Source organism: Euwallacea similis, unplaced genomic scaffold, assembly GCF_039881205.1.
Source record: "Euwallacea similis isolate ESF13 unplaced genomic scaffold, ESF131.1 scaffold_45, whole genome shotgun sequence".
In the NCBI taxonomy this organism is placed as follows: Eukaryota; Metazoa; Arthropoda; class Insecta; order Coleoptera; family Curculionidae; genus Euwallacea; species Euwallacea similis.
The window spans coordinates 345,701-366,272 of NW_027098670.1; the positions used below are offsets into that span (position 1 = coordinate 345,701).

A 20,572-nucleotide genomic window follows, 5' to 3' on the forward strand; every position below is an offset into this window, starting at 1 on the left:
ACAAAATATGAAAATAGGAATTAAGGACTACTGTGATAGAAGGTGTGATCGTTTTATAAACATATACAAAAATCTAGCTGTGATAGAGAGTGGAGGAGGAGAGGGATATGTGTATGTTGAATTAAAGGAATTGGTTGTTGCGGCATGCTATTTCTCATCAAATGGTATGGAAGCGGATTTTAAAAGGTTACTGGAAGATATATCTCGGTTGATCAAAAATTCTGGAAAGGAAATAATAATTGGGGGGGATTTAAACGCTAAGACACCGGTGCTGGGCTCTGGAAATGCAAATAGGAGAGGGCTGTATTTAGAGAGTTGGATTGAAGCAAATAGGATGGTGGTTATAAATTGCGGAAAAGAGCCTACGTTCGTTCGTGACAATGCAACGTCGGTAATAGATTTTACTATGGGGACAGAACAGATAGCAAAAAGAATACGGAATTGGAGAGTGGATGGAAAACAAGAAAACCTAAATGATCACCAGACAATAAAATTTGAAATTGGGGGGAAACAGGGGGAAGGCTTCGAGGGGGACGAAAAGGGAAAGGGCTGGAAAATAACACCTAAGAATGTGGCAAAATTCGAAAGAAATATCCGAAAGCGGTTTGAGGGAAAAGAGGACTATACGGCGAAAGAGATTGTGCAACAGATTAAGAAAGTATGCGATGAATGTCTAATAAATAAAAGCAATGGGAAAAATAAAGGGCCAGTTTATTGGTGGAATGAACAAATAAAGGAAAAGAGATACGTGTGCAATATGCAAAGGAGAAAGATGACTAGAATCAGAGCGAAAAAACATACATTAGAGGAGCTGGAGCCGATACAGGTAAAATATAAAAGGGCGAAAAAAGAATTAAAGAAAGAAATTATTAAAAGTAAGACGGAGAATTGGAAGCAAGTTTGTAGTGATTTGGAAGAAAATGTTTGGGGGAAGGCTTACCAGATTGTGGTGGGAAAATTGAAAGGGGCAAGGAAACAGGGATTAAGTGAGGCAAGGATTAAAGAACAAGTAAATAAACTCTTTCCGCGTAAGACAAAATTAAAACGAAAGGAGAAAAAATTGCAATAGGAAAATATTAAAAGTTTCGATAAGGAAGAACTGAATATAGCTTTGGGTAAAATGAAAATAAGAAAGGCCCCTGGACCGGATGGGATAACTGTGGAAATACTAAGGAAATGTGTAAAAGAAAATGAAAATATCTTTCTAAATATGTTTAATCGCTACTTAAGGACTGCGACCTTCCCTGGGATCTGGAAAAAGGCAAAATTGGTTCTCATAGAGAAGTCGAAAAAAACTACCGAGGGCGCAGTGTCATATCGTCCCATATGCCTGATAGATGCAGCAGGTAAGTTGTTTGAGAGATTGGGGGGGGAAAGAATACAAAAGGAATTGACGTCACAAAATATAATATCGGAAGCGCAATATGGATTTAGGAAGGGGAGGTCAACGGTGGATGCGTTATGGCAAGTAAAGAAGATAACTGAAGAAATAAAAAATAAAACGGTAAAAAACCGAGACTTTTGTGCCATGGTGTTAATTGACATAGAAAATGCGTTCAACAGTGCCCCGTGGGAAAATATCATTAAATCTCTGGAAAAAAATCATATTAGTACTTACCTTGTTGATCTTGTGGAATCTTACCTGGAAGAAAGAGAATTAATACTTACCAATAAGGATCCTTACCGGATGACATGTGGGGTGTCCCAGAAGTCGGTGCTTGGGCCCATACTGTGGAATATTCTTTACTATGATGTTCTTGAAATGAAGATGGAGCCGAGCGTAGATCTCATAGCGTATGCGGACGATTTGGCGGTGGTGATCAGAGCGAAATCACAGGAACTTCTGGAAGAAAAAACAACATATACGGTGAGGAGGATCACAAACAAGTTGGAGGAAATGGGTTTGATGGTGGCAAAACAAAAGACGGAGATGTTGGTGCTGGCGGGAAGAAGAAAAGTTAGAAGCATGCAAATCAAGTTGGGAGAGGAGAAAATAAGTAGCAGTGAAAGCGTGAATTATTTGGGAGTGAAACTGAGAAGAAATTTTAGTATGGGGGCTCACGTACAGAAGATAGGGGAAAGGGCAAATCAGCTCATTAACCTGTATACTAGAATAATGCCAAGAACGGGGGGATGTACGTCGGGAAAGAGGAAGCTAATGGCAAGTGCTATAGTCTCCGTAGTTCTGTACGCCGCTCCAATTTGGGGGGACGTCTATAAGGTTAGGGCACATTTGGGAAAGCTGGAAAGGGTTAATCGGAGACTGGCTATTGGCGTGGCGTCGACGTACAGAACGATCTCACTGGAGGCGGTGCAGGTTATCGCGGGGATGCCACCTATAGATCTGTTAATAGAGGAGAGGGTTAAACTGTTTAATGGAAATGTGGGTGATAGGCGGCGGTTTAGGGATGAATTAATGGAAAAATGGCAAGTAAGGTGGAATATGTACGGGGGTTTTGCGAAGAACTTTATTTTGGATGTGAAAAAATGGGTTACAAGGAGCTTTGGAAGTGTTAATTTCTACGTTACACAGGCAATAGGGGGGCATGGAGTGTTTGGGTCATACTTGTTTAGGATTGGGAAGGCGGGAGACAGTCGATGTTGGTTTTGCGACGAAGTGGATGATCCGGAGCATACGGTGTTTGTTTGTCGAAGGTTTGAAATGGAGAGGAAGAAAGCAGCAGATGTGTGTGAAGTACCAGAAATAAATAAAGAGAACGTGGCTGAGATCTTTATGAGAAACGAGAAGTGTTGGACGGCGGTTGAGGGATTTTTGGAGGACATAATGAGAGCAAAGGCAATCGAGGAGAGGAGGAGGGAAAAGACGATCTTGATGGGGTAGATAGTTTTGAGGCAGCGCAATTAGGAAGAGTTCCACCCTCCCCCTGAAGTAATGCTTGGCGGCGGTTCCGGGGGGGATTTAGGGTGAAGAGAGGAGGGTTTTTTAGTGGGTAGGCGTCCCATTCAGGGACGAATCCCACACTACCCGGCCGCCAAACAGCAGGCCGGGTGTCTTTGGAAGATTCCCGCCCCCCCTCTATAAAAAAAAGGTTAGTTCAGGTTAGTTCAGGTTCCCGTGGATTGAGCAACCTATCGGGCGCGTCTCCCGGGTGGCGGATAGGGGAACGGCCAGGACTTCTCGCGAGGTCACTGGTTAGTGGGAGTGATAAGTGATGGCTTCAGCCTAAGAACTGCAAGTCCGGAACGAAAACTTCCGCCGTGGACCAGCTTAACAAACAGTAAACAGCTGATGGATTTCGGCCACGGGGGCAAGGATGTCTTCGGGGCCGGGGTGGATCAGGTGAACGGGGATCCCTTCGGGGATCGAGTGGTGAGGCCACTGTAACACCTTCCAATTCTCGTGGCAGGCGCGCGCCAAAGAGATGCAAGGATGGGGGGAAGCCCAGTCCTCAGCGGCCTCGAAGGGGTCCACACTGCGGATACGGGCTTGGCGAGCGCGCGGTACCTTAGCTGAAATTGTACTTACCTCAAAGAGTGCAACTTCTCCCAACTTACCTGTCGTCCTTTGAAATTCCAACTCGCTGGAGTATCCTGTTCTTCCATCGCTATCCAAGGAGCAAACCGCAAACAGCCGATGGGTCTTGGTGGGGGCTGCAGCGATGTGGTCAACATCCGGGATGATTGGGTGCGTGGGGATCCTCCGGGATCGCGTGGTGAGGCCACTATAAACACCTCCCAAATCCTAAGGTGGGGTGCGCGCCGAAGGGATGCGTGGCTGGATGGAAGACCAGTTCCTAGCGGCTCCGTGGGGGTTCACCTTCATCCATTGAACACAGACGTGGCGAATCTGCGGTACTCGAGCTGAAATTGTACTTCAATCCCAAAGTGCAATTTATCCACTTACCTTATCCTTATCCTTATCCTTGTGATGAGCCGCCTCCTCGGAGTATCCTGAAAATGATCCAAATTACTAGTCTATTCCTATCCTAAATAACCTATACTTACCCAATACTTACCTGGATGTGTGGCGTCCGTATATGTGTTTAATTTTCAGTCATGATGAGTGGTCACCCCAAACGTGTACCCCAGGCGGGTAATAATCCCGCCATTGGTTCCGACCGGGTGAAAGCCCCGGTGACCAATGCTGGCCCCAAGGATTCTGGGGGGGGCCAGAACCGCTCCGACGCTGAAGGCGTCGTTGGAGATGTGGAGGAACGGGATATGGAGAGCCCGTTTGCGAGGAGTGGTAGGATGCAGCGATCCCCGCCCACTCGCAGGGAGACTGCTCCGGGCGAGGTGTGGAGGTCGCTGGCGGTGTCCGACGCACTACCCACTAGGAGGGCATCGGAGGGAGCGGTGAGCGCCCTGGGGGGGGAGGAGTTCTTCTCCGCCTTCTCCTTGGAGATGCCCCCACCTACAAGCACCCCTAGCCAGAGGGGCAAAAGAAGGAGAGAGGCGGAGGACAGCTTCTCCCAGTCCACCGGGGAGAGAGGAACGGCACTGGAGGAGGCCGTGGCGAGGGCGGAGGACCTGGAGAGGCAGCTCAAGAAGAGTTACAGGCCAAACCAGGACTTCGTGAACGCTGTCTCCGGGCTGCGGAGCGTCCTGCGCAGAGCAGCCCGGGAGAATAGGACGTGTGAGGAGACGGAGAGGCTGCGGGAGGAGAACGGGGCCTTAAGGAGGAGGATCGAGGCGATGGAGAGGGAGGGCAGGACGGCGGTGGAGAGGGTCGACTATGCCACCCAGACGGAGTCGGAAGAGGAGCGGAGGACCAGGGAGCAGAGAGAGCGGATCCGCCGACTAGTTGCATCTGGAGAGCTGCGTGCGGCGATCCGGGAGCGCTGGGAGGAGGGTCTGTTCTCTCAAACGGAGCAGGTGAGTGGGGATGCATGGGGGGAAGGGTATGGGAGTGACCTGGCGGTCATAGTGGGGGAGGAAGCTTCCGCGGCACGGGACGGGGTGTTGAGGATGCTCCCCGAACTGAAAGAGATGGGGGAGGACCAGAGAGGAAGGGTGCCATTCTTGGTACAATCGTGCCGGCTGCGGAAGGGGGGGAGAACCGAGGAGAACACAAGATACGTCTTCTACCGGAGGTTAAAGGGGGAAGTGAGCTCGGAGGGGGTTTACGAGGCCCTTAAGGAGCTCGTGGAGACCGCCAGGGAGGAGGGCAGGAGCAGGGTGGTGGTCCCTCATGTTCAGGGGACGGACCCCCGGAAGATGAGGAAGTTGGGGGAACTGGCGGCGGAGGGAGGCGGAGTTACGCTCCGCTTCTATCTGGCAGGGGCCGGGGAGAGCGGGACGGGGAGGGCCACCTCAAGGGAGGAGGAGGCCATCTTCGTCACCAGGGAGGCGGGGACGACCTACCTGGATGCCCTGAAAAGGGTACGCCAGGTGGTCGCGACCGGGGGGGAGAGGTGAAGGTGGGCACGGTCAGGGAAACCAAGAAGGGCGAGGTCCTTCTGACTGTGCCCAAGGGGGGGAAGGGGGAGAAGCTGAGGGAGCTTCTCTCCAAGGAACTGGGAGGGGGACGTGTACGGGGGGGGGGCTGGGAGACCGGTGGCCTTCCTGGTATACGGCCTGGACGGGGTTACCACAGGGGAGGAGGTGGTAGGGGCGGTGGCGGCCGCGGCGGGGGTGGAGCAAGGGCGGCTACGGCTGCTGAGCATCCGGCCCAGCTTCGGAAGCTGCCAAACCGCCACCATTCTAGTGGAGGCCGAGGTAGCGGCGAGCGTCCGGCGGATCGCGGATCTCCGGGTTGGCATCTCGAGGTGCCGGCTGCGGGAGAGAAGGGAGTCCGGTCGATGCTACCGGTGCTGGCAGGGAGGCCACAAGGCCGGGGATTGCAAGGGGGAGGACCGCTCGCAGCTTTGCGCAAGGTGCGCGCAGGGGGGCCACAAGGCCGCCGCCTGCAAAGCGGAGCGGTACTGCCCCCTGTGCAAAAAGGGGGGGCACAGTGCTGGGGGGCCCGGGTGCGAGCCCAAGCCCAAGGGGGAAACCGGAGCCAAGGGAGGACCCAAGGCTGAGGGTGAGCCCAAGGCCAAGGGGGAACCTAAGGCCAAGGGCGAACCCAAAGCAGGGGGGAAACCCAAGACGAAGGGCGAGCCCAAGGGCGAGGGGTCGGAGGGCACCCCGAAGACCAGGCAGAGGCCGGTGGCGGCCTCCACCCCCAGGACGGAGCAGGATGGCGAGGACTCTCCATCAACCAGCTTCCTGCGGTCGCTGGTGGTCGATGGAGATGAAGGAGCCGTGGAAGGGACGGGGAAGGACTAGGAGCGGACACGGGTGAGTGTGCGTGAATGTGAGTGTTGGTGTGGGTTTGTATGGGGTCATGGCGTCGGACAGGGGACTGCGGTGCCTGCAGATCAACCTGGAGAGGGGCCGTCTCGCGATGGACCTCATGTACCAGGTGATCAGAGAGCAGGGCATCCACGTGGTGCTCGGTCAGGAACCGTGCGTGGCTGAAGGGAGCCTAGTAAGGGACAGGTGCGACGACGCTTTCATCTGGCTTGCGCCGGGTGTGAGCGTGCAGTCAATCCACCGAGACCGGGGGTTCGTTGCGGCGGAGCTGGACGGCGTCACTCTCGTCTCCGCGTACTTCTCTCCGAACCGGTCCACTGCTTCATTCGAGGCGTGGATTCGGCGACTGGAGGGGTATGTCAGGGGGCGTGACGGCAGGAAGGTTCTCATCGCTGGGGACCTGAACGCCAAGAGTGGGCGGTTCGGCTCCTGGGTGACGAATGCCTACGGGCGGGTCCTGGAAGAGTTCCTGGAGGCCGTGGAACTCGTCCCCATCAACACCGGGGGCGAGTGGACGTTCGGGAACCGAAACGGCAGGTCGCTGATTGACGTGACCATGGCAGGTACGACTGTGCATGATTGCGTGCGTGATTGGAGAGTGGAAGTGGCCACAGGTACATCTCCTATCGCTTGGCGCGAGGGGGAACAGTACCTGTTGGCATGGACAGTAGGGAGAAGAAGGTAGGATGGAAGGTGAACGAGAAGGGGTTAGGGCGATTGAGCCAGTACGTGATGGTGAATGACGGTCTGGGCGAAGTGGAAACTCCCGAAGGAATAGTTCGGGAGATAAGTGAAGCCTGTGACCAGTGTTTAAGGAAACGTGAGAGTGGGAATGCGAAACGAGAGGTGTACTGGTGGAATGAAGAGGTCGCCGAAAGGCGGAAAGCATGTGTGAGAGCAAGAAGGAAGTGGACGAGAGAGAGAGGAAGGGGGCGGCACCGGTCTAGATCCGAAACGGTCGAGATCGAGGCAGCCGACATGTATAAAAGGGAAAAGAAAGCTCTCAAGGCGTCCGTAAGGAAGGCCAAGAGAGATGAGTGGAATCGTGTGTGTGCGGAGCTGGAAACGGACGTCTGGGGACTCGGTTACAAGATTGTGGCCGGGAAACTTGGCCGACTGAGAAGTGGTCCCCTGCTCACGGCAGAAATGCACAGGCAGGTGGACACGCTGTTCCCGGTGAAGCCGCGGGTAATGTGGGAAAAGGTGCGGGTAGTGCCGGATGACGTGCCTCGGGTTACGGCGGAGGAGATCCGCCGGGCGGTCGGGGAACTCAAGAGCCGCAAGGCTCCGGGACTGGACGGAATACCGAACGAGGTCTTGAAGCTGTATCTTGGGGCAGTGCCCCAGGGTATGGTGGGTTGCGTGAATCGCATCTTGACCTCGGGCGAGTACCCTAAGGTTTGGAAGAGGACTCGACTCGTGCTGGTGGAGAAACCGAAGCGTGACCCGGGTGCGGAGGCCACGTACCGGCCCATATGCCTAGTGGACGGACTCGGGAAAGTGGCGGAAAAGGTGGTCAAGACCAGATTGCTGGAAGAAGCGACGAGGTATGGGATGATTGATGATCGGCAGTATGGGTTCGTTAAGGGCAGGAGCACCCTGGACGCCATGCGGTCTGTCATGCAGGTCGTGGAGGGGATCAGGAGGAAAAGTTACACGCATGCGGGCTTCTGCGTCATGGTAACGATAAATGTGAAGAACGCTTTCAATAGTGCACCGTGGGACCTCATCATGAATGTTTTGAGGAGGTCCCAGGTGAGCGGGTACCTCTTGAACGTAGTTCAGTCGTACCTGCATGCTCGGGTTTTGGTGTTGCCAGACGGGGGGGTCCGAGAGTTGTCGTGTGGGGTGCCTCAGGGGTCTGTGCTGGGCCCCGTCTTGTGGAACCTCTACTACGACGGGATACTGACGGCCGGGTACCCGCGTGGAGTCACTCCGGTGGCTTACGCGGACGACTTGGCGTTGGTGGTCACGGCCGGGGACGGGGAAACCCTAGAGACGCGGACTAGGCAGGCCATGGAACTGGTCGCCGACACGTTCGAACGAATGGGACTTAGCATGGCCACGGAAAAAACCGAGATGGTTCTCCTGGCCGGGCGAAGGAAAATAAGGAGTATGAGTCTGAGAGTGGACGACGTCTCGTACGAGACGAAAGAATGCTTGAAGTACCTGGGAGTGTGGTTCAGCAGAAATGCTCGCTTCGGAGAGCATGCTCGCCGGACCGCCGAAAAGGTATCTAGAGTGATTGGGAAGCTCGAAGGCATTTTGCCTAGAGTCGGAGGATTGGGGTATGAAAGACGGAGGTTGATGGTGATGGCGGCATCGTCGGTTCTGCTGTACGCAGCTCCTGTCTGGAAGACGGAGATGACGTGAGGCAAGTACGTGGCCATCCTGGAGAGGGCAAATCGTTTGCTCGCGCTCCGGGTGGCCAGTGCCTACAGAACGGCACCAACAGAGGCGGTGTTAGCTTTGGCCAAGATACCTCCGGTGCGGATAAGAGTGCTAGAGAGAAGTATGCTGAGTGAAGGTGAGGGTAGGAGCGAGGCGAATGAATGGGCGATGAGAGAATGGGAGAAGGACTGGGTGAAGTATGAGGGCTGGATAAAAACCTTCATACCCCGGATCCGGATCTGGTGCGAGTGCGAGTGGAGTAAGAGCGGGTATGCGCTGTCACAGGTATTTACCGGGCACGGTGTGTTTGGTAAGTATCTGAAGCGCATCGGGGTGGAGAGGAGTGCGCGTTGCTGGTTCTGCGATGCGAATGAGGACACTCCGGAGCATACGCTCTGGGAATGTCCAGAATGGGAGGGCTATCGAGTGGAGGCCAGGGAGAGCGGACTCGACCTGGACCGAAACAAGATAGGAAATGAATTGGTGGATAGTGAGAGAAAATGGGAAGCATTTGTGGGCCTGACGGAAAAAATCCTGAAGGCCAAGATTGCAAGGGAGAACGAGAGGAAGAAAAGTGGGGTGCGTGTTCGCACCTAGTCAAGAAGACCAAGGAAGCCCTGATGAAATGCCGTGAGGCGGTCCCAGGGCAGAAGAGGGGAGGTGGGTTTAGTGGGTAGGCGGTCGACGTAATGGTCGGTCGAATCCCACACTACCCGGCTGTGGACCAAGTCGGGTGTCTTAAGAAGATTCCCTCCTCCTCGCAAAAAAAAAAAAAAAAAAAAAGGTTAGTTCAGGTTAGTTCAGGTTAGTTCAGGTTCCCTCCCGAGGTGTCTCCACCTTGACGTGGTGGGAGGGCTTGAGGGTCCCTGCGACCCCAGGAGCCATGCCGGTGGGTGCAACCGTGCCGGACGGGTCCTGGGAGAGGGACCGGACAAAGAGGGACACAAGGACAAGGAATGGGAATGAGTGAAACGGAAAACACTGTACCCCAGGCGGGTGATAGTCCCGCCACCGGTTCCGACCGGGTGGAAGCCCCGGTGGCCGGTGCTGGCCCCACGGATTCTGGGGGGGGCCAAGTGCACTCTGGGCGTAGTAGTGAGAGGATGAGGGACAGGAGGTACTCGCTGGAGTTTGTATGGGATGAAGGAATGGGTTGAACGGAAAGGAAAGAAAAGGACAAAATGGAAGGGCATGTGGATAGGTTTAAGGGGAGGATGCAGGAAAAGAGTAGGACACTCAGCGAGTCGGACAAAAAAAGGAAGAGGGAGGAAGGAGTGGAACAAGGGGAAATTTATAAAAAGAGGGAGCGACCAGAGGTTTTTGTGCTGACGGAAGCGATTAAGGCAATGACAGGGATGGTGGGAAACTTAAGGACATACATAGAGAAAAACACTAAAAGGGAAATAAAAGAATTAATATGCAAATTAGAAAAACAGGTAAACAATATGAACTTAAAAATAGTAAATGAATTCTTGGAACAGAACAAATACGAAAAAACAGAAATAATGACAATAGACATAGATATACAAACAGAAAAGTCACAAATAGAAAAACAGAAATACAGAGAAATCGGGACACAAACGGGAGAGATAGAAAGGGTAAACAGTTATGAGGGATTTTTGGGACAGATAGATGAGAAGTGGGAAGAAAAGGAATACAAAAACACCGAAATAAAACAAGGAAATCCTCTGGAAATAAAAAATCATAGAACAAAAGTTTTAATAACAGGACCAAAAGAAAACAACGGGAATAATAACATACAAGAAAAATTTAATGAAAAATACCCAGAGCTTGCAGAAATAGAAGAAAATATGGGGGTCATAGAACAGGAGAACAGAATAAGGACTAAAGGGGGGGTTAAGCCAGTTTTGAGAAAGGTGGTTAAAATAAGGTACGACGGGACTGAGAAGGAACTGTTTGAAAGGATTAGAGAATTAAAGGAGGAAACGGAAAAGGATGAATGGGTAGAAATGCACGAGCTGGAAGAAGTGTCGATAGAGAGGTTTAGGAAAATTGTGGAAAGCATTTATCACGGAACAAGCACAAACGTTACAATTTATGCAAAAAATAAAACAAACAACGGAAAACAAGAAAACAAAAACAAGAATACATATGCTCTGATCTTGAATAGAAAACCGGGAGAAGAGATAGAAAATACAGTGGACAGGATAAAGAAAACAATTGAAAAATGTGGGGCAAAAGAGGAAGTAAGAGGGCTGAGGACGACAAGGGAAGGAAATGTCCTGGTTGTCTACGTGGGGTTTTCAGATCGGCTGTCTAGGAGTGGCTAGGGCGATCAAAACACACGACACAGGATCGTTCACTTATTTTATAACGAAAATAAATATATTGAAATAATAAAGATAACTGACTAAATCAATCAGAATAGTAAGCGTTCAGCAGCGACGTGTATAGCACGAAGGTCGGATCAAGAGTCTGAGGAAGAAGAGAGCTTCCACAGGGCTGTTGCTCCTTTTAAAGGTAACCAACCCTTTCTACACTTCCGGGTACTGTCACCTATCCAGTGTCGCTCGAGTGAGTGTCACTCGTCGGTGCATGTTCCCGGAATCCATAGCTGTAGAGTAAGTAATCCATTACAGTGCTGCTGTCTCCGCCACAGAAAGATCTTAGTGCAATTGGGGAGACAAGAGGGAACCGCCAAAGAAGTGAAAAAGAGGGTACAAGAAGAGATGGTGACCAATGTCAGGATGGTGGGACCAAGAACAAACGGATAGTGATATTCGTGAGGGGGATGGATGTTACAACAACCAGAGAGGAGGTACGGAGGGAAATAATGGATAAGATACAAGGGATAGAAGAGGGAGAAATTACGGTGGGAAACATGAGAGGGAGCCGAGGGGATACTCTGGCAGTAACAGTGGTGATGGAGGAGAAGTGGGGAAGGGAATTAATAAGGGAACCACGCCTTAGGGTGGGGTTTTCAATTTGTGGGTTGGAGGAGAAGGTGAAAGTGGGGAGATGCTCAAGATGTTGGGGATTTGATCATGATGAGAGAAATTGTGAGGGGGAGGATAGGAGAGGAAACTGTTACCAGTGTGGGGAGAAGGGACATGGGAAGAAGGAATGTTGTAACGATGAAAAATGCGTCAGCTGTGGAAGTAACAAACATAGAACGGGATCAGGAGTGTGTGAGGAATTCAGAAGGGCACTCGCAAGGGCGAAGGAGGAGGACAGAAGAAGAAGAAAGGCCGCGCCGCCTCCTAGAGGGGGCGAAGCCTAAGTAGATACCACCCCCCCTGAAGTAATACCGAGAGGCGGTTCCGGGGGGATCAAGGGTGAAGAGAGGAAAACAAAGGGTTTTTTTTAGTGGGTATTGCGCATGCGCACGCCGAGTCCCACATACCCAGGTCACACAACAACGGACCATCACGACCTGGGATGCATAAATGCATTTTTTGCCCTAAACCTCTATAAAAAAAAAAATAAATAAAAAAATTTAAAAAAAAAGGTTAGTTCAGGTTAGTTCAGGTTAGTTCAGGTTCCCCCCCGTGGTGTCTCCACCTTGTCGAGGTGGGGGGGCTTGAGGGTCCCTGCGACCCCAGGAGCCATGCCGGTGGGTACCACCGTGCCGGACGGGTCCTGGGAGAGGGACCGGACAAAGAGAGATACAAAAACAAACATGAAGAGCGAGGTAGAAAATATACTACCCCAGGCGGGTGATAATCCCGTCACCGGCTCCGACCGGGTGAGAGCCCCGGTGGCCGGTGCTGCCCCCACGGATTCTGGGGGGGGGCAAACCCGCTCAATACGCGCGCGTGGGTTGTTCACGGAGCGGCGTCCTTCGGACCCCTCCATGGGCTATTTTTTCGTGCGTGAGAAGGAAGAGGAGGTGACGACCGGGACAAAACGTAAGACGAGTGACACGTCCCTTCTCTCAGGAGAAGGGGCATACAAGAAGAAGGAGAGCTCGGAGGCATTCATCATCGCCGAGGCCATGGGTCAGACGGTGAGGCTTGTCGCCGAGCTCGAAAAGAAGATAGAGCGAAATACTCAGCGCGACATCAAAGAAATCGCGCAGAGATTACGCAAACAGACGGACGTATTCGGGCGGAACGTCGTTAAGAAATGGCTTGACGAGCACCGCTTCGAACAAGTGGACAGACTGACGTACGACATAGAGACACAGACGGACGGACAGCCGGGGGGAGAAACTCGGGTCTCCTCGGTCTCGGTCGGGTGTCAGACCGAATCCGAGGAGAAATTAAAGGCGGACGAGCAGCGACGCCAAATTACCCGGCTTGTACAAGAGGACAGGCTGGGGGAAGCACTGGGAGAGAAGTGGGGAGAGGGGATGTACCGCGTCACCGAGGTCCTCCACGGGGACCCGCTACAGCACGGCTACGGGGCGGACCTTGGTGTCGTGATGGGAGAGGATTCCAGCCCCCTCAGGGAGCGGGTGTTAAAACTCTTTCCAGAGCTGGGGGAGCTGGAAGACACAGAGGGGGAGGGCGTACCCTTCCTGCGCCAGACGTGTAGCCTGCGCAGGGGGGGGGCGACCGAAAATAGGGAGCGGTATGTGTTCCTAGGGAAACTGAATAGCACAGCCTCTCGGGAGGTGCTCGGAGTCGTCCGGGCACTTCTCGAGACAATGAGGGGGGAGGGGAGGACAAGGGTGGTCATCCCGATGATCCCGGGGGCGAGCCCTTGGGACATGAGGCGGATCATAGAGATCGCGGCCCTAGATCGGGATGACGGCCTAAAGGTCCTCCTTTACATGGGGGTTAATTCGGGGGGAGCAGTCACGCCTGCGCCCGCCCCAAGGGGCGGAGGCAGGAGGGACGATGAAGTTGTTTTTGTTTCGCGCGAGGCTGGCACCACCTACTGCGACACCCCCAAAAAGGTGAGACAGTTGGTGGCGCAGAGCCAAACGAAGATGAAAATCGGCAGCGTCAGGGAGACCAAAAAAGGAGAAATCCTTCTGGTGCTGCCGAAAGGGGGGGAAAAGGGGGGTGAGGAGATCCGCTCCATCCTTGGCCAAGGGCTGGGGGCGGGGAGGGTCCGAACAGGGGCTGGGTCCAGGACCGCCACCTTCCGGGTGACGGGCTTGGACGCCATCGCGTCAGGGGAAGAGGTGGTAGGGGCGGTAGCTGCCGCGGCCAAGCTGGGCGCAGACCGGATAAAACTGGTCGGCCTACGCGGAAGCTTCGGCGGTTGCCAAACCGCCATCATCAGGGTTTATGGGGAGGAAGCGGCGGGCAGAGTTCGGGAGATCTCGGACATTGGAGTCGGCATCTCACGGTGTCGGCTGCGGGAGATGGGGGATTCCGGGTGATGCTTCCGCTGTTGGGGGGTGGGGCACCGCGCGATGAAATGTAAAGGGGCGGACCGCACCCGACTGTGCGCCCGATCCGCCAAGGAGGGGCACAGAGCCGCGGAGTGCAAAAACTCCAGGTTCTGCCCCCTCTGCGAGGCGGAAGGACACAGTGCGGGTGGGCCGAGCTGCGGGGAGAGGGTCGAGAAAACAGCGAAGGCACCGGCCAAACGGCCGGCAGCCGGAGCCCCCCCTGCGGTTGGGACCGGGAACAACAAAGAGTCCGCCCCTTTGCAAAAAAGGAGGGGAAAGGGCGTCCGCCCCGCCTCTTCATCTCAGGATGGAGAGGAGGGGAAGGGATACGAACAAGTAGGGGCACAGCCCACCTCCCCGCCCAGGGGAGGGGAGGGGAGCCGAGAAAGTGGGGGTAAAGACCGTTCCCATTCCCCGCCTCAGGGCGGAGACAGGGGCCCAATAAGAGGGCGTAAAAAGCACAAGCCCCCCCCACCTGCGGTGAAGGAAACAACAAGGGAAATGGGCGATCACTCTACTTCCCCACCCCGGGGCGGGGACGGAGAGAGGGATCGAGAAAAGGAGAGGGGCAGCCGGACACCAACTCCTCCGCGGGAAGAAGAGGAGATGGAGACCGACGAGGCGGCGACCGAGGAGGATTCCTAGGTGAGTGTGTAACGTGGGTGTGTGACTGTGTTGATGTGAGTGAGTGAGTGAGTGAGTGAGAGAGTGTGGATACGAATGAGGTCATGGCTTCGTGGGTCAGCGAACTCAGGTGCCTCCAGATCAACCTGGACAGGAAACGGTTGGCGACCGACCTACTGTCCCGGACGATCGAGGAAGGGGGTATCGACGTAGTCCTGGGGCAAGAGCCGAACAAAGCGGCGGGAAATGAAATCCGGGATCGGTGCGACGACGCCTTCATATGGCTAGCCAACCATGTGGAGGTGAAGTCAATTCATAGGGGGCGGGGGTTTGTGGCGGTGGAGCTGGGATGGCTTACGCTGATTTCGGCGTATTTCTCGCCGAACAAGGGGAGGGCACAATTTGAGGCCTTTCTCAGTAGGTTAGAGGGGTACGTGCGGGGTCTGGTTTGGAGGCACTTGTAGAAGAGCTTCCCATACGTGAAATAGACAAAAAAGTTATAACAATGTCATTGGAACTGGCTACATCCAGGCTCGAGACTGAGCTTGAAAAGAAAAATACAGAGCTCATACAGGCTACATCCAGGCTCGAGACTGAGCTCATACAGGCTACATCCAGGTTCGAGACTGAGCTTGAAAAGAAAAATACAGAGCTCATACAGGCTACATCCAGGCTCGAGACTGAGCTCATACAGGCTACATCCAGGCTCGAGACTGAGCTCATACAGGCTACATCCAGGTTCGAGACTGAGCTTGAAAAGAAAAATACAGAGCTCATAGAGGCTAAAACCAGGCTCGAGACTGAGCTTGAAAAGAAAAATTTAGAAATCCATAAAAAAGATATCGAAATTGCGGTCATGACAATGAGAACCGAACTAGTAAGTTAACGTCACTTTAATTGCTGTGAATCAATGTAAATTGTCGTTGGTATCTTTTAGATGATTTCTAATTGGGAAAATATTAAACACCTAAAACTTCTTGAATTACGAAGTTTTTTGAATATGTTGGATAATAAGAAATTAAGGGGAACCCATAGTTGGAGAACAAGAAGATTTCTACTCTTTGCCGAACAAAACATCAAACAATTTTGTGAGTGGAAGTTATCCTTGACCACCTTTGAAAAGAATTTTGAAACATTCTATGAAAAGGTTTGCTCATCGGCTCATCCTCAGTTTGACATTGACGAGATATGCCAGTTAGACGTTTCGTTCTTAACCAGTTTTGAAATTAGATTCATAGGATTTTTATGGGAATCATATCCACTTATTCCTGACAAGTTAGTATTGAAAGTGGGAGAGGAAAAGTACGAGCCCGTATTTAAGAAATACAAAAAACCTGTAGAAACTTGATTTTGTTAAAATTTAGCACGATAAAAATTTAAATCAAAACTCAGTTTACTTGTTAAAGCAATTTTTGAAAATTTAATTTTTAGACGCCTTTCGGGGACTTAAAGAAAACTCTGTTTTGGAAACTTTTTGCGTGGTCGAAATTTTTTAATATGATTGTAATAATCTTGTAGAGTGGATTTTTCTAAGTATGCCCTGAAAATTTGATTTAAATCGAATTACAAATAAGGCAGTTACAGCCTTTTAAAATAGCCAAAAATGATCCGATTTCATCATTTTGTTTGAAAATCGTCACTTTTTGGCCAGATTAAAAAGGCTGTAACTCCCTTATTTGTGTTTCGATTTTGATCAAATTTTCGGAGCATACCTTAAAAAAATCCACTCTGCAAGATTATTACAATCATATTAAAAAAATTTCACCACGCAAAAAGTTTCCAAAACAGAGTTTTCTTTAAGACTCCGAAAAGCACTCTAAAGGTTAAATTTTCAAAAATTGCTCAGACAAGTAAACTGAGTCTTGATTTGAACCGCGTGATCAATTTTAATTTCATTTTGTTCAAAAAATATTCTCTCAACTTCCGTCTTGTAAATTGTTTGCCATTATCACACGTGATAGATATAGACAATCCAAGCCTTGGAAAGATTTCTTTTAGTATCTTTATAGTATTATCAGCGGTAATAGTGCACATAACTTTTACCTCTTTGTATGGACTGTAGAAATCAACTATGACATAAAGATAAACGCCATTTGGTAACAGCCCCATAAAGTCTACCGCTACATCTATCCAGGGACTACTTGGCATCGACCTTCTTTTCATGGGATTTGATGAAACAGGAGTAGATTCTAATGTGTAACCCTTTTATGATTTTACCTTCTTTACGGCATTCTCATCGATCCTGGGCCACTAAACTTTCGTTCTTGATCTACTTTTCGTGGCTACGATTCGCGGATGCCTTTCATGAGCCGCCGCCGCCAAAGTTCGTTTCCTCCATTTTTTAGCAATAACTATTTTTGTGCCGCTTAAGAGGGTTCCTTCGCACTTACAAAATTCCTCTCGGAACGTTCGACAGTATTTAATCGATTCATATCCATATATTCGCGTTAATGCCAGTTATCAACTTTTGGATCTCTTGGTCATTTTCCAAATTTTCTCAGATTTCCTTTAGAGTTACAGCTGTCGAAAAGTAGCATATTCTATTATTTGATGTACATGACTTTGATTTCCAAAAGGAAGTGGACCGATCTGGCACGATCTGGCGACAAAGAATCGGCAATACCGACTTTTCTAGGCCGAAAAATAATTTTGTGCCTAAAAGATTGAAGGCGAAGCACCCCTCTCTCAATGCGTGCACGTGGTCGCCACTTTGATCTAAATATTACTTCAAGAGGTTTGTGATCTGTTCGAAAAGAGTTCGAACTCGTCCTTTCCATACAGGGTTCGCCATCATTACTCCGGCCTCGGTTCCTGGTGTCTTTGTATAAATGTCAATATAAAACGTTTATTACTGTACTCGTTTATATTGAAAAGCTGCACGATTTAATAATATTTTTGTTTATACAGGGTGTTCAGTTTTCGCTGTGTGCAGCACAAAGTTATAGTTTTTTAAATAACAGCCCATAGTTTTTTTACGCCATTTGATGAAGCCTTAATTTAGAAGAAAAATGCATTAAACATTTTTTAAATTGATTGCTGCGTTGCCATATTAGAGCAATTTCTTTTAAAATGCAGCATCAGAAAAAAAAATTATCACAAAACTGGTGTTTTTTGAAATTTTAATTTTTTTTTGTAAATTGATGGATTAATAGAATGAACAAATGAAGGAATATATGTATAAATAATGAGACGGGTGATTGAAATGAGGAGAAAAGGGAAAAATTCCACCCCCCCCTGAAGTAATGCCGGGGGGCGGTTCCGGGGGGGATCAAGGGTGAAGAGGGGAGGTTTTTAGTGGGTAGGCGCCCTCCCTTCAGGGGGGTGAATCCCACATAACCCGGTCGCCAGACCATCAGGCCGGGTACCTATGAAGGTTTTCCTTCCCTATACAAAAAAAAAAAAAAAAAAGGTTAGTTCAGGTTAGTTCAGGTTAGTTCAGGTTAGTTCAGGTTAGTTCAGGTTCTCGTGTGGGGTTGCTAGTCCCCCATCGGGCGCCTCCCCGGGTGGCGGATAGGGGAATGCTTTCCAGATATGGATGGTACCGATGAAATCAAATAGTCGGGGCGGACCAAAACTAGCAAAGGGGGGTGGGGGAAGGCGGACCGAGCTTTTAGCGGAGGTGAACGCAATCGGTCTAGGAAGGTGGCGCCGAATAAAAACCACAATACTTTAAGATGATGGAACGAACGGAAGAAAAATCGGTTACGGCGCAAAGGAGGGAAACCTTAGTGCCGGTCGGCGAGGTGGGTGAGCGAGAGGGCCCCCCCCGACCGTTAGCAAGCATCCTCTCAGCGTCCCAGGCAGGGAACCAGGCCGGGACGCTGGCTACGGCTACTGGAACAAAGAAAACACAGGAGAGCAGCGAGAAACAGGAAAATAAAGAGAGAACGCCTACAAAAACGCAAAAACTAAAGAAACTATCAATGGTTGTGTCGCCATCGGAGTATTATACTCCCGGCAAGACACCAGCGAGAGAAACACAAAAAAACATAACTTTTCTAGACTTGACATGGGATGACGAAGAACATAAATCAGTCAAAAGAAAAAGGGTAGAAGATAATGACACAGAAAGAATGGGAGGATCGCCAGATAAAAAACTAAAAAGGAAATTAAGAAAACTACTAGCAAGAATGGAAAAAGAAGTAAAACATTTAAGAAAAGTGGCAAGGGAAAATCAAAATACTAAAAAAGAAATTAAGGAAATAGCTGAAAACTTGAATTGTATTACAAGCGGAATTATGACGACGGAAATGCAAAATGTAATGTTTCTAAACGTAAGAGATGAAGAATTGGGGGACATCAAAAAAATAAAAGAAACTGCCAGCATTGGTACCCAAACAGAGAGCTTTGAAGATGAAATAGAAATACAAGAAAGAGAGACAGAAATAGAAGAGCTGGGCGAAATTAGAAATGTGGAAGAGTTTAGAAAAGTAGAATGTAAAAGATGGAAGAGGGATCTGTTTCAATGCACGGAAATAAAGGAGGGTAATCCACTGGAAACGAAAGCCAAAACAGTAAAAGTAGTATGGATAGAGCCAAACGATTTGAAGATGGAAAAAAGTATACAACTTCTATACAAAAAAAGATTCCCGGAGATATTAGAGTTTGAGGAAGACTATGAAGTTATAGAACAAACAATAAAAAGAAGAACGGGGATACAGGAAAATAAACCAGTGCAAAAAATTATCAAAATTAAATGTGAACACTCAGATGAGGAGGTGTGGAAGTATCTGGGAAAAATTAGAGAAGATTTAGAATGGGATGAAGAGGTAGCGTTACACCATTTAGAGAGCATGACAGCTGAAAAAATGGCGAAAATGACAGAAGTGAGATTTAGAGGGGGTAAAAATAAAGTAACTATATATACAACAAAAGAGAAAAGAAAAGAAACAGAAAATAAGCAAAAAGGAAGGTTTGATAAGACTTATGCACTAATAGTGAGTAGTAAAGAAGAAGAATATGAAGGAACGATGAAGAAAATAAAAGAAAAACTGATAAACGTACCGGAAAAAGAAGCAATCAGGGAAATAAGGAAAACAAGGGAAGGTAATTTATTAATAACACTGGAAAAGAATAATAGAGCATTAGAAATGATAAGAAAAGAGGTGCAGAAAGGGACTAGCCTGAAAGTAAAAGAAAGTGGGGAATATACGAAAAAATGTGCTGTTCACATTAGAGGCCTGGAGGTGTCGGTGACAAAGGAGGAGATACAGAAGGCAATAATAAATCTATTAGGAACGGGGGAAGAAGATGAGGGGGAAATAAAAATAGGGGAAATCAGGCCAAATGCTTACGGTACAAAAGCGGTGACAGTAAGTATGCAAGAAAAAGAAGCAAATAAACTGGTAACATGTGGTGAGATCAGAATAGGATTAGTAAAATGCGTGGTGGAAAAACACGTGATGGTGGAGAGATGTTATGGATGCGGACTATATGATCATAAAATAGAACAATGTAAAGTGGAAAGAAAAGAAAAAGTGTGCTTTAGATGTGGGGAAGGTGGACATATACATAAAGAGTGTAAAGGGGACGAAAAATGCTTCTCTTGTAAAAAGGAGGGCCACATAGCAGGCTCGGGCAAATGCCCCTTATACAGGGTAGCCCTCGCAAATACCAAAAGAATAGAAAGAGAAAGGATGAGAAAAAATAGTAAGATGAGAGAGAAAAAAGAAGAATATGAAGAACATGAAGAAGAGGTGACGAAACAAGAAATGGAAAAGAAAAAGGAAAATAGTAGAGGGAAAGAGATAGAATAAGATAAATATATATAAAGCAAAATGGAGGGTAAAATAGAATTAAAAATAGCACAGCTTAACATGAACAAAAGTAGAGCAGCACAAGAACTGATGGATAAATATGTGGAAGAAGAAAAGATAGATATTGTGATAGGACAAGAACCAAATGAAAAGTATGTGATAGAAAGAAACTATAACTGTGATAAAAGATGTGATACCTATTTATATATACAAAATATGTTGTTAGTGAAGTCTATAA

The 20,572-nt window shown here is 49.4% G+C and overlaps 1 protein-coding gene across 1 annotated transcript; it reads left to right on the forward strand.

Annotated features, from left to right (window-relative positions):
- The first annotated feature begins 18,252 nt into the window (after nt 1–18,252).
- On the forward strand, nt 18,253–20,334 carry LOC136418914 (golgin subfamily A member 6-like protein 25). The gene has a single exon (XM_066405124.1). It carries the CDS (start codon nt 18,253–18,255, stop codon nt 20,332–20,334), a length of 2,082 nt encoding a protein of 693 aa, XP_066261221.1.
- The last annotated feature ends 238 nt before the right edge of the window (nt 20,335–20,572 follow it).